Below are 13,802 nucleotides of genomic sequence, written 5' to 3'. Positions count from 1 at the left end.
AAATAAAATAAAATGCAAACGAGGCAGACATTCTATATACCCTTTCTCCACAGCCAGACCATCTATAAAACCCAAAGGCCCCCACAACGTTGGAAGGAGGGTGCTGAGGCTGCAAGGGCAGTGGTCTGCCTTTAGGAAGCAGGGCAGCCAAGGGGCTGGCAGAGAGGGAAGCCACATTAAGGAGGTAGAGAAAGGAGTTAGTTTTGTTTCAAAGTCACCAGGAAATGAAAAAAAAAAAAGGTAACTTTGAATCTCAGAAAAAGTACTTTCATATATGTTGATTTCTCCAGCGATTCTCAATCTCTTGTCTGCAAGCAAGGAGCAATCTCGGACCCTAAGGAAACAGGTTTTCCTCTCGGCCCACCTCACTAAAGCTACTTGCAAAAAACAAATATTGAGGAGTCTTGAGTTCCTCATGACCTTTCTCTGTTTAGAGAAAGATGAAATGGAAGGACCTTTGCTCTGACCAGGAAGCAAACTGAAGACCTGGCATTGGACATTGCTGAGGCACATTCTAAGCTACAATGTTTTTAAAAAAAAGAACGAAGCTCAGAACAGAGCTATTACGTCCAGACAGATAAAATTCTTACAAACGGCCGGGACTGAAAGAAACAAGTCCGCTCTAGTCGTACACACACCCCCCTCATTAAGCAATGACAGAACCAGTTCCAGCGACGGGCAGAGCTGACTGGCTACACTTGCCTCTACAACCTCTCCAAACGCGCCTTTCGCCTCACAGTGTCAATCCCTCCTCAGTTCCCCCGCACACCCCTGATCTCTAAACATCCACTTCAACCCCACCCACCCCCCTGCGAGTTCTAAGCGGACTCGGCTCGGAAAGCGCCCCGCCTCGGGTGCGTGCCTCTGGGTGGCGACCCCCGCACTTGGGAGGTTTAGGAACGCTCTGGGACCAGGCGCCGTGCCGAGATTGGGGAACCCCACGGGTTCCGGCCTCCCAGGGTTCCCGCCCCCCGTATCTCCACGCCCGAGCCGATCAAGTTGCTCTGCACACAGTTGAGCGCGCAGCCCGGGTCCCTGCCGCTCCGGCCCCTCCCAGGTTCGGACGCCCCGAAGTCCCCCCCCCCCCCCCCCACCGCCTCCGCGGAGGTGAGCGCGCACTCACCGGAGGTGAGCTGCATCCAGGCACAGATCTTGTACACGGTGGCGGTGTTGCAGAAGAAAAAGAGGGTAAAGCAGATGATGCAGGCGATGATGAGCATCATGGAGAGGCCGATGAAGAAGGAGGCGGCTTTGAAGGCGCCCGAGGGCAGCGTGGAGAAGTCCGTGAAGCTGCCCCTGCAGGTCAGCTCCCGGGAGAAGCCGTTGCCGATGCAGTAGTGGAACAGCCCAAAATAGCCGGCTTGCGGGGTGTCCACGCCGTCGCCGATCCAGTAGGGCTGGATAAAGCACACCACGTTGACGATGGCAAAGCAGATGGTGAAGATGGCCCACAGCACGCCGATGGCCCGCGAGTTCCGCACATAGTTGGTGTGGTACAGCTTGGCAGCCTCCTGAGCCGGGAGCATCGCGGCGGCGGCAGCGGCGGCGGCGGCGGCGGCTCCGGGCATTCTCCCCCTCCTCCTCCGCCTCCTCCTCGTCCTCGTCCTGCTCCCCCCGCCTCTCCGCGCGCAGGAGACACACTCACCGAGCCGCGCGCGCTGCAACTCCCCTGCCTCCGCCTCAGCCCAGCAGCGCCAGTTTCAGAGTCTGCATCCTCGCTCCCGGAAGGAGGGCGGGGGAGCGCGGAGCACCCCTCCGGCTCGCCTGGCACAGCCTCCCGGCCCCCCTCCCTCTCTCACTCCCTACCTCCTTCCCGGCCCGGGCTTCAGCCCTCCTCAAAACCTGCCACCCCTCTTCCCGCCGCCGCCGCCGCCGCCGCCGCTGCTGCAGCTAAAGGTGGCAAATCCCGAGCCGGGCAGCGGGGCGCGCGAGCCCAGAGCGCCCCCCACTCCACTTAGCACCTCCCGCCTCCCGCCCGGCCGCCGGGTGCCCAGGGGCGCGGAAGACAGCGGCGACTCCCGGATGCCCCTCGAGTGGTGGGTGCAGATTAGAGAAGCGGGCCTGGAGGGGAATCCAAGGAGGAGGTGGGAGCACCCACAGAGATCCTAGAGGCAACCCCAGGATCCCCGTTGGTGTTAGGGGTGGGGCGCGAGAAGCTGATTCTGGGATCTTTTTAGCGCCGCACAGCAACGTGCTTCTACCCGCTGTATCTTTGCAGACGCTCGAGGGCAATTGCAGGTGCAGTAAAGGGACACGAATGGAGCGGAGTTGTACCGCGCCTAAGAGAATGCCCTCTTTACCGCAGAACTGCCCCTGACTAACTGCTTGGATGTCTCTGGTCGTGGAGGAAGAAGTTGGGCAGGAGCTTGGAGGACAATAATGTAAGGCAACCCTCAAGGGCGGTCTGTATCGGCTCAGCTGAGCTTATTCTCTCCTGAGTTCGTTCCCCCTCTGCTGCCAAATGAACTGTAGCCAATCCGTGCCCCATACTTTCTTTTTAGTCCGGGCATTTTCTTCCTACAGTCCTGCCATAGATGGGGCTTGAATGTGCATGAAAATGATTGTGGCACAGAAATGAATAGTTTGTTTGAAAACATTGGGTAGTTGTATTTATTACACAAGTATTCACCAGCAGCTGCTATGTGCGCAAGCATTGTACTGGGTGCTAGGATACAAAGAGGATGATGGCAGGTGATATTTTAATTGCCCAGGTATTTCCACCTCCTCCACAACCCAAAGCTCCAGTTAACCAGAGAGTTTGAGTAACAAGGTAATTTCCCTGGATTGTCCATATAGAATTTATGTTTTCATGTGGCATTGCTGTTGTACATGTAACCTCTGTTAACTTACTGAATTTCTTCCCTCCTCCAATCTTTCTGTTGCTCTTTTAAAAGTTCCTACCTTTTTAACTCCATTTCTCTGTTTCCATTGGTTACATTTTTTGTTCCTTCTGACTCTGATAAAAAGAAATATTCAACCCATCCAAACTCCACACCCACTTCCAGCAAAGAAACCAGACTGCTCAATAGCAACAACAGATTTTTGTATCAAACCATTTTGAACCCCATGAAAACATGAATTCTCTGAGCAGAAAGAAAAGAATTATGTTAGAAGTCAGCCCTGAAGTCTATACTAAATTGCATGTTTTATTATAATGCAAAAAGAGGTATAGATGTAAAATCTTCAAGATCATCTTGCCATGGGATCCAATCTGCCCACTCCCTAGCTGGAGTAGTGAGACACATGAGATACCAAGTGGAACATCAAACTACCAGGAATGGGTAGTTTAAGATGGTTCTGTTGGGGGGTGGGGGCAAGTTTTTAAGGAGGAAAGCTCCAATAAGTATTTGGCTGCATTAATAGTTATTTCATGGAAAAGGGTCATCCCCAAAGAAAAGAAGACTAACCATCCCCTCACCTGATGACTTAAACATTTGAGATCCTATAGGAAAGGAAAAGGAGGGAGTAGAAATAGCATGAGGGTTTCCCAAGACAATGAAGGGGCTGCTGTTGAAACTAGGAAAGAATTTAAAAGGGTGAATATTCAGGATCTTATATTTAGTTTCTCCTATAGGCTTGCAATTTAGGTATTATAGTTTGACATCAGGACTTTGAAAATCAGCCCAGGACAGAATTAAAGAGTAGACTGAAACATGTCAATGTTGGTGAGTAAAAAATAATTCTAGCAAGAATGATTATAGATACTCAGAAGTCCCTTAAAAATTCAGAGGGATTTGTGGGACAAGGGGAGGGAGACCTAAATATGGAATAGCACAATAGTGCTTGCAAGTCTCTAAAAATCTAATTTGTCATGATGCATCCTCAGTGCATTGGTGGCTTTAGAGGGTCAGAACTTCTGTTGGATTTCATTTGTCTTCCCTCTCTTAAAGCTGCTGGTAAATCGGAAGAGTTTAAATGTGGCAAGAAGAGGAAAGGTGAGGTTAAGTGGATATATGGGCCTATCTGGCGGGTCATGCATCCCGGGGGGGGTGGAGATAACTTTTTGGGATGAACAGACCATACTTTCTAGTAACTCAAGCTCTCAAATCCCCCCTAACCTGCTTATGTGGAATGGTCTTTCTTTAAAATCAATGCCTAAAAGAGATTGTATTAGTCCCATGGGGGTTTGAGATGGAAGGTTGCTGAAAGGTGGGAGGACTGAGCATCCAAAAGCCTGGTTTAAACCTCAGTGTTTAAATTGCCTTTACAGGACAAAGAAAAGACAGGCTAGTGACTCAGGGTCAAATGTTGTGATTCAAAGAGTTTTTCTATTTGAGTCAGCCCCAAGGGAGAACCTTAGTCTCATTCCAGGTTCGGAATTACCTCTGGGCTTGTGCCTTGAATCATTCTGCCAAGGCACGGTCAAGGTGTCCATTCTTGTCATAGCAAGGAGGAACAGCCAGTGTTGGTGTATTTTTGACCTGGAGTGCACCCATGAATTCCCCCTGGGAATTTGAGTTGTTGCTCCTTTAAGTTATGGGTTACACAGAGATGAATGGTAACCTGCTAGTGGCTCTTCTCCATACACTCATCTTACCCTGTGCCCCAGATTTCTGTGATGGAGCACAGTCTCCCAAGACTCTTAGAACTAGGGCTGAACTGGGACATTTGTATACTCAACTTGTTCCTCAAAGAGTACAGCTAGTCCTTCTACCCCTTTCCAAATCTCTGTTGTCCATCCCCAACTTTGCTCAATGTAGACATCAGGAGTCAGACAGCTAACCATCCAGGCAACTCAGTGCACAGTGACTATGATGTGAACAGGAAAGCTGCTTTGCGGAGGAGAAAATAATAAAACTAGCCTGATTCATACTAAGAAGTTGCTATTGATAGAAAAGTATTTTGAAACTATAATATGATTCATATGTGCTAAATAACTAGTACAAGGCAGTGTAATCAAGAGCATAGAATTAGAAACACTGAAAACTCAAATATCTTCAGTATTAAAAATGTTTTTCTCCTGCAGCCACAAAGGGTCAGTAGTGAGACCCACTCATCCCAAACTGTCTCAATGAACGTTAGGACTATAAAAGAGAAAGCCCCAGAAAAATAGGCCATGTAACAGTGCCCCAAAGGCCCCAGGTGACTTAAAGGGCTAGGTTTAGTTTAAGACAAAAAGGGAGAATGTGAATCCCCAGAATACAAGACACTGGGGATTCAAGCCCAGCCGTCTCTACCTAACTGGGAGATTTGTCCACATCCCACAGATTCTCAAGGCTCCATTTTCTCATCTAGAATTCTAAGATTCTTTTCAGCAATAAAATTCTACTTATTACCACAAAGATTATTCTAAGAAGACTTCGCAAAAGAGATTCAATCCAGTACCTGAAAAAAAAAAAAAAAAAGTGGGACTTAAGAAGAAATATCTGGCTGTGGCAAATCAAATGTTGTATTTAAAATTGAAAGCACTTTCTGAAATCCAATTGTTATCATTTTTTCAGGCAATCGATGCTTAGATTTTTTAGGTCAGTCATGACTATGACTTTGGAAAATGGAGAAAGACAATGTCTAAGATTTGTTACTTAATCTATTTTTAGGGCTATTGTCAAGGTCAGTATCAAATCCCATTCCTGAATATAAAGTTATTTGCCCTTAACAAGGCTTTCATCCCCATCCCTTTGTTTTCTTTTAGAACTTTTCAGATATTGGGAACCATCTCTTCCTTAATCAATCACTAGTTTAGCTGTAACAATCAGGTGGACTGAGTATTTCAACATTCCCTGCAAATCAAGATCAAATTGATTACAGGACTGATTTTATTGTACCTTAGTCTATTCCACTGTGCAATGAGATGTAAAACTTCAAACAGGGAGAGAAATGTATACAGGGATATCAGTCATTTTCATTCTTTCCCTTTGTCCTCTCTTTTGAATCAGATTCTGTGTAAGTCATCCCTTTTTTTAAGTTCTTTTAATTTTTCAAGAACCCAGTTAACAGAATAAGTTTTCTCATAATCTGAACATCTCTACAGCCTCTGATAAAAGCACCATTTCCCTGTTAATCCTTTTAAGCCCTTAATGAGTTGAGAACAATTCTGACCTAAAGGTACCTAGTGACCTTTATTAGACAAAATACTTCAGAAATATTGCCATCATCTAAGGTGTGATTTTTTAGGTCTATCATGGAGTAATATCTTATAAAGGTTAAAGTTCAATATGCAGGTTCTATTTTCTTTTAATCTAGTACTAATTGGTTTTCCTGATCTTTAAAAAAAATTCTATTCATTCTGCAAAGAGCTTTCTGGAATTTCTCCTTCAAGTTTCACCTTGTCTGAAAATCAACATCTCCCATTTGGAAGATTTACCCTTATGTCTTCGATTCAGGGCTTATATTTGAAAGCACTGTTTATATTCTCTCTTAAAGGCATCTTTATCCCACCAAGCTCATCTCTTCTACCTAGCCATCACTTGGGTCTCTCAATTCTCAGATTCAGCCTTTTTGAGAATTTTCTCAAAGCCACAAAGCCTATAGTTTGTTTTTTTTACCCCAGAAACCCCACTATAGGTATAGAAAAGCCATCCAGATGCTCTTATTGCTATAGCCATTCAGAAGTTTTAATCTTGATAATTCAGTTCTTTGGTTGTGGAGGACACATTTTTCTGCCTGTATTCTGCAGAATCAAGCAACCCAAACTTTCAGTGACTTTTACCCACAAACATTCATCCCTCACCCCTACCACATGATGGTTGCTGGTCAACTACAGTCCTGCTTTAGGCAATAGGTAGGTTAACTGCAGATCTGTTTGTCTTCTTATGCTTAAATGATGTACTTTGTACCTCCTATGTGGGACATACTGTTTTATGACAAAGGGCAGAAGTGTAAGAAGCAAAAGTGAACTGTAAAACTGCACCTAAGACTTCGGCTCAAACATAGCATGCAGTATGTCTTCATGCATTCCCTCAGCCAAAGCATATCATCTGAAGAATCTAAAAGTCAATGTGGTACGGAGGTAAAATCCTCTTATAGGAAAGGAGGGAGTGAAAAATTGAGAACTTTGATGACATCTACCACAGTCACCATCTGATAAAACTTTAACACCAACACCTGCTTTTCCTGTTTGCCTAGAATGCTGTATGCATGTATCATTTTTGTTTAAAGACTATAGATTATTTCATTTTGAATAAAAATTTCATGACACTCATCCTTTTATTGAAGACTATGCCTCTATTTGCCTATTTTATTTTTAATGGAAAGATTAAAAAACAAAAAGGGCCCACGAGAGGCTGAATGCATAAAATTCAAACATGATTTGCGAGTATGCCTGTTGAAGTGCATACTACCAGAAATTCCATGTAACTTCAAAGTGGACTAACCTAAAATGTTTTCCAAACTTAAGTGTGAATCCTTTTAAAGGAAAAAACACCCCTAGTGGAGCCACAGTAATGATTTTCAAAATTGTTATTGTAATGTTACCTAAAGGTGCAGATTAAGTATTAAAAACATAAAACTAAATTTAACTGACTTCCAGTCATGGTGGGAAGAAGAAGTTAGTGCATCCTCTCCCAAAAAGCAAGTGTTAAACTGAGTAATATTGTCAAAAACAACCATTCAGTGCTCTGAAGATTAACTAAAGACAAACAACAAATTAAGAGGTGTTTATTCATGAAAAATGAATGGAATTTTAGGTAGGAAAGATGGGAGTCTGTAGCCTTCTTGCCTAGAGTTACATTCTTCCTACTTACTTCAGCTCAGTCAGTGTATTAGTTTTAACAACTGTCTCTGAAATTAGCAGCTTCTATCAGAGGGAGAAGAGGGTAAAAGCCCAAGCCCAACAATATTATCAGTGAAAGTAACAAGCTCAACAAGAAATGAATGTAGAAATCTCACAGCTTTGTTAGTCTGAGGTCCCAGTTGGGGCAAACAGTAGACTAGCCCAGAACTTTAATGGGAATACCCTGGAAACGAAAGAGTCAAAGAGGGACTAGCTAAGATCACCACATTTCCCTGGTTAACTGCTGAATAACATGCATATTCAAAGCAGACAAAGCAGCATCTGGTGGAAAGTAAAAGCTGAGGAAGATCTTAGAAATGCCTGAATCCATGCAGTAAAGGAAGTCTTACTGGTTCTTATATTTGAATGCAACTTCTGCCCATATCATTTCCTGACCACTAAGGTATGCAGACTCAGGAAAACCTATGGGAAAGTAAGCTAAATAATAAAAACTTTGTTTTGTGTGTGTTTATTTTTTAACTTGAATAGTGGCATCACCAAGGGAGAGAGAGATTCTGTAGGGTAATTCTAAGCAAGCCATTGGGAAAAAAAAAATCCTTGGGGGTTGGGGATCAGAATCCAAAGTTGCTATAATTTGTTATCTAAAATATTCAGTTTCTAGCAAAACAAAACAAAACAAAATGACATAAAAGGCAAAAACAAGAAAATGTAACCCTTACTTGGAAGAAAAAGCATTCAATAGAAACTGATGCTGAGTGAGCTCAGGTGTTGGTTTTAGCTGATGAAAACAGCAACAACAACAAAAATTATTTTCAATGTTTTTCTTAAAAATTAAAGGAAATCATATTTAAATATTTAAAGGAAAATATGATAGCTATGCCTCAACAAATAGGGAATCTCTATAGAGAAATAAAAAGTAGGTGAAAGAACCAAGTGGAAATTCTAGAGTAAAAAGTATAACTAAAATGAAAAACTTACTAAATTTACTAGATGGGGTCAACAGCAGATTTGATATGGTGAAAGAGTACAAGTGAGCTTGAAGATAGATAAATAGAAATTATCCAATCTGAAGAACAGGGAGAGAATAAAAGAAAAATAAAGCCTCAGAGACCTGTGAGACAACATCAAGTATACCAATCAATTTTTAAGAGAGCTACATAAAGGGCCATAAAATTTTTCTAAGGAAATAGTGGGCAAAAACATCCCCCACTGTATGAAAAACATTAATCTACAGATTCAAGAAGGTCAACAAATATCAAGTAGGTAAAAGAAATCCTTACCTAGACATATCATAGTTAAACTGCTGAAACCTAAAACAGAAGAAAAATCTTAAAAGCAGGAAGAGAAAAACAATTCATGGGAACACAGGAACAACAATAAATTAATGGATAGCTTCTCACCCAAAAAAAAAAAATAATAATAATAGAAGACAAAAGGCAGTGGAAAACATATTCAAAGTGCTTAAAGAAAAAACAAAACCTGTTAGCCAAAAATTCCACCTCCAGGAAAATGTCCTTCAGAACTAAAACCACTCAGCAAAAAAAGGAACAAACTATTGATACTTAGAACAATCTAGATGAATCTCTGTGCAATTATGCTGAGTGAAAAGGGGCAATCCCAGGTTATATACTTTATGATTTTTTATGTAACATTCCTGAAATAAAATTATAGAAATGGAGAACAGATTAGGAGCTGCCAAAGGTTAAGGAGGGAGTAGGGATGGGAAGGAAGTGAGGATAGCTATAAAAAGGCAACTGCAGGGATCCTTGTGGTCATGGAAATGTTCTGTATATTGACTACATCGATGTCAATATTGTGCTATAGTACTATAGTTTTGCATTGGGGAAAACTGGGTAAAGGGTACATAAGATTCTCTTTGTAGCATTCCTTACAACTGCATGTGAATCCATGATCATCTCAAAACGAAAGTTTGGTTTTAAAAAGAGTGTGTAAAAATAAATGCACATTTTAAAACTTTTAAAAAAGTAAATGGATCAGATAGTCCAATCAAAAGGCATAGATGCCATACTGGCTAGAAAACAACCCAAATGTCTATTTACTGGTAATGGATACACAAAATATGTTTTATATATACAATAGAATATCATTCAGCTACAAAAATGAACAATTACTGCTATCTGCTACAAGATGAAGTACAATAGTGCTATGCTAAGTGAAAGAACCCAACATAAAAGATTCCATTTATATGAAATTTCTAGAAAACATATCTCTAGAAACAGATAAGGGATAGCCTGAAGCTGAGGGTGGGAGCAGGGATTGATTTCAAATGGGCCTGAAGAACACTTTGGGTTAATGGAATTGGTCTAAAATAGGATTATGGTGATGGTGGCACATCTGGAGAATTAAACCAACAATTACAGAACTACACACTTACAGTGGGTGAGTTTTATGATATGTAAATTATACTTAACTAAAGTTAATTAAAAATTAAATTTAAACTCCTATTGCTTATACCTCTTATTATAAAACCTACAGGGAAGCGGACTTGGTCCAGTGGTTAGGGCATCCATCTACCACATGGGAGGTCTGTGGTTCAAATCCCAGGCCTCCTTGACCCGTGTGGAGCTGGCCCATGTGCAGTGCTGATGCGTGCAAGGAGTACCATGCCATGCAGGGGTGTCCCCCATGTAGGGGAGCCCCACACGCAAGGAGTGTGTCCTGGAAGGAGAGCTGCCCAGCACAAAAGAAAGTGCAGCCTGCCTAAGAATGGTGCCGTCCACATGGAGAGCTGACACAAAAAGATGATGCAACAAAAAGAAACACAGATTCCCGTGCCGCTGACAACAACAGAAGCGGACAAAGAAGAAGATGCAAATAGACACAGAGAACAGACAACCAGGGTGGGGGGATGGGGAGAAGGGGAGCAAAATAAATAAATAAATAAATCTTCAAAAAAAACCCAAAAAACCTACAACTATCAACCCGAAAGAAATTCACAAATTAAATATAAATCAAATCACCAAACTAATAAATCCACATTAACATTTCCAGTATACAGCTGAGAAATTTAACAAAAATCTTTTTCTTTCATACTATTTGGTCACTAATACTAACAATGCAAGTTGACATGTATGAAAACAGGATCAGCTCAATAAATCCTCCCCCACTGTGAATTTGGCCAAATCTGGCACAGGTTTTTTAAAGGTTGCCATGTCTATACTACAATATACCACACATGGTGACCCAATACTCTTACCACTTTTCTTCCTCCAAAATCCTGCAAAACTTTCCTTTGCACAATTGGGATATCCTGTACTTTTGCTTTTACTTGGTGCATCCATGTCATTCACCAGATTGTAAGCTCCATGGGAAGAGGAACCTTGTCAGATTCACAACTCTGTCCCCAATGTGTAAAACAGTGCATACGTAGTATACCTCCTTCCTACATCTCAGTTCAACTTATTTGTTGGAAGGATGAATGAATGAATTTATATATAATGACCACGTCTATTATGTGGTATTACTTTACAACACTACTCTGATCACTATATTGTTTTCAAATAATAACAACATATTCTACAAGAATGAGTGTCAGTTGCAAATTATCCTGCACTAGTAAGTTAATTCAGCATGTATACAATAGTGATCATTTGATGAGTGTTATCATTTTGACATCAGGATGTGTAGTAGAGCCAGCCATGCTTAAAAACACATAAAAAACTCAAGCCTTTGGTGAATCAGTATCAAGACAATCATAAATAGAGAGCCCTCATCTGCCTCTAAAATTCTTTGTCACTGCTATTTTTAGCCTCTTTTTTCCACCAGACAGTAAGCATATCAAATAATCTGAAATATATTTCTATTAATTTTTAAATTAGTATTTAATTAAAATTAAAAATTCTAGAGAACTCACAATGCTGAAGAATATATCTTGTGGATCTCAGTGTAAGACACATTGGCCTAAATTTTTGTGCACTTCACCTGGTAATATTTCTCAGTCTTATGAGTAATTATTTTTCATTAGTATCTTCACTAAAATCATGAAAATTGCTTTAAATGTTCTTTGGGGAAAGTATTCTATTTATTAACTTTTCTATTGAAAACACCTACTCTTACATATTTTTCAGGTCCATTTCATTTCTACTGTATTTTATTGTGGAGAGTTCTGAAGTCTCAGCTGCATACTTCTTTAAATGCTAAAGCAGATTCTTTGGGTGGCTGCAGAGTGGGAAGGAAGAAAGAAAGAAGGGCTACACACCAGCAAACTTCTGGCCTTCCCCCACGTGGAGAGACTGTCAGCCCTTCAGAGAGGGAAGAACAATTGCACTTGTAAATTTCCTCCACAGAATGTTCCCTCTGATGACTTTGCATTTGGGAGGTCTAATAGAGAATTCAGCAATATGAAATATTGTTATTTTGTCATTTGAAAATTCAGAGAATTCTGCAAAGATTTGATTCTCAAAAATTCACTTTAAAAATCTAGTAAGTGGGAGTAGATGTAGCTCAAGTGGTTGATCGCCTGCTTCCCAAGTGCAAGGTCCAGGGTTCAATCGCTGGTACCTTCTAAAAAAAATCTAGTATTTGTTAACAGTGCTGAATTATGTGTGTGATTGTGATTGAGGGGAAATTCAGGGTCATGTATGTCAGTATAAGGAAAGCTAGATCATAAAACAGGACTGTATAACACAAAGAACCTGGTTGTGGATGATCACTGATTAATAGTACTAATAGAATGTTCTTTCATGAACTAGAACAAATAAATGTCACTATTACAAGGTGTTACTATTAATAATTTGGGTGGTAAATGGGAAAAATACACCTAATGAAAGTTATGGACTACAGTTAAAAGTATTATTTTAATATTTTTTCATCAATTGTAACAAAGGTACTACTACAATTCTAAGTGTCAATAATTGGCAAGTATAAGGGGTATGGAGATTTTCTTTTTTGGTGTTATGACTATGTTCTAAACTTGATTGTGGGGGAAAATGCACAACTCTCTGAACATACTGAGAGCCACTGTTTGTACACTTTGGATGGTATATTAGTCAGCTAAAGGGGTGCTGGTGCAAAATACCAGAAATTGGTTGGTTTTTATAAAGGGCATTTATTTGGGGTAGGAGCTTACAGATACCAGGCCATAAAGTATAAGTTACTTTGCTCACCAAAGTCTATTTTCCCAGGTTGGAGCAAGATGGATGCTGATGGCTGCAAGGGTTCAGGCTTCCTGGGTTCCTCCCTTCCAGGGTCTTGCTTCTCTCTGGGTTCAGGCTTCCTCTCTTCCTGAGGCTTGCTTCTCTTTTCTCTGTGAGCTTACTTTCTGGGACTCCAACTTAAGGCTTCAGCATCAAACTCCAACATCAAAACTCCAACATCAAAAAACCCTCCAACTCTGTCCTTTGCCATGCCTTTTATCTGTGAGACCCCACCCACCAAGGGGTGGGGACTCAATGCTCAAATGACGTGGCCCATTCAAAGCCCTAATCATAACTTAATCACGCCCAGTACAGACCAGGTTACAAACATAATCCAATATCTATTTTTGGAATTCATAACCATATCAAACTGCTACAGATGGATTGTATGGTATGTGAATATATCCCAATAAAACTGCTTTTAAAAAATCTAGTATTGGGGAGAAAATCCAAAGGACAGACTAGTTATTCACATTTTTATCAATTTTAGCAAAAATTCATTCTCTTGATTCACTGCTATAAGTAAACCCTAACTAGTACCTTTGATAGACTGTACAGTGTGCTAGTTGCTAGAGTTACAGAAGTAAACAAGACATAGTCCCTGCCTGAAGTAGTTTACACAATCCAGTAAAAGACAGACAAATCCATTACTGAGGGCACAGAGAAGAAGCATCTAACTAGCCTGAGCTCCAAGTAGTCTTTGATGAGGGATGGATTGATGACAGAATGCACAGAAGTGAGAACGAGCTGGGAGGGTGTTCCATGAAAAGGGAACCATATGAGCAAAGGCAGGAAGGCAGGAAAGAACAAGGGAACTTGGAATTGAGGAGAGGTAACTTGGAATTGAGGAGAGGTGCATCCATTCTCTCGTTCATCCATTCATTCAGTCCACAAACAATTATCTCTTAGATTTCTGATGCTGGGCTAGATAGTTGTCCTATCTTTCCAAGGCTGCTATGGTAAATACCACACAA

The 13,802-nt window shown here is 41.4% G+C and overlaps 1 protein-coding gene across 2 annotated transcripts in view; it reads right to left on the bottom strand.

Annotated features, from left to right (window-relative positions):
* The window catches only part of LHFPL3 (LHFPL tetraspan subfamily member 3), a 607,219-nt gene extending 601,880 nt beyond the window's left edge, over positions 1-5,339 (bottom strand). For both annotated transcript variants that reach the window (XM_058297122.1, XM_058297121.1), the window contains exon 1: positions 1,124-5,339. In XM_058297122.1, coding sequence (XP_058153105.1) covers positions 1,124-1,568 — 445 coding nt within the window. In that variant the 5' untranslated portion in view covers positions 1,569-5,339. The remainder of the gene's footprint in view (positions 1-1,123) is intronic.
* Positions 5,340-13,802: the final 8,463 nt, after the last annotated feature.

This window comes from Dasypus novemcinctus, chromosome 5 (genome assembly GCF_030445035.2).
Source record: "Dasypus novemcinctus isolate mDasNov1 chromosome 5, mDasNov1.1.hap2, whole genome shotgun sequence".
Lineage (NCBI taxonomy): Eukaryota > Metazoa > Chordata > Mammalia > Cingulata > Dasypodidae > Dasypus > Dasypus novemcinctus.
Note: the sequence above shows the minus strand (reverse complement) of the source record. Positions and strands in the feature narration are given on the sequence as shown.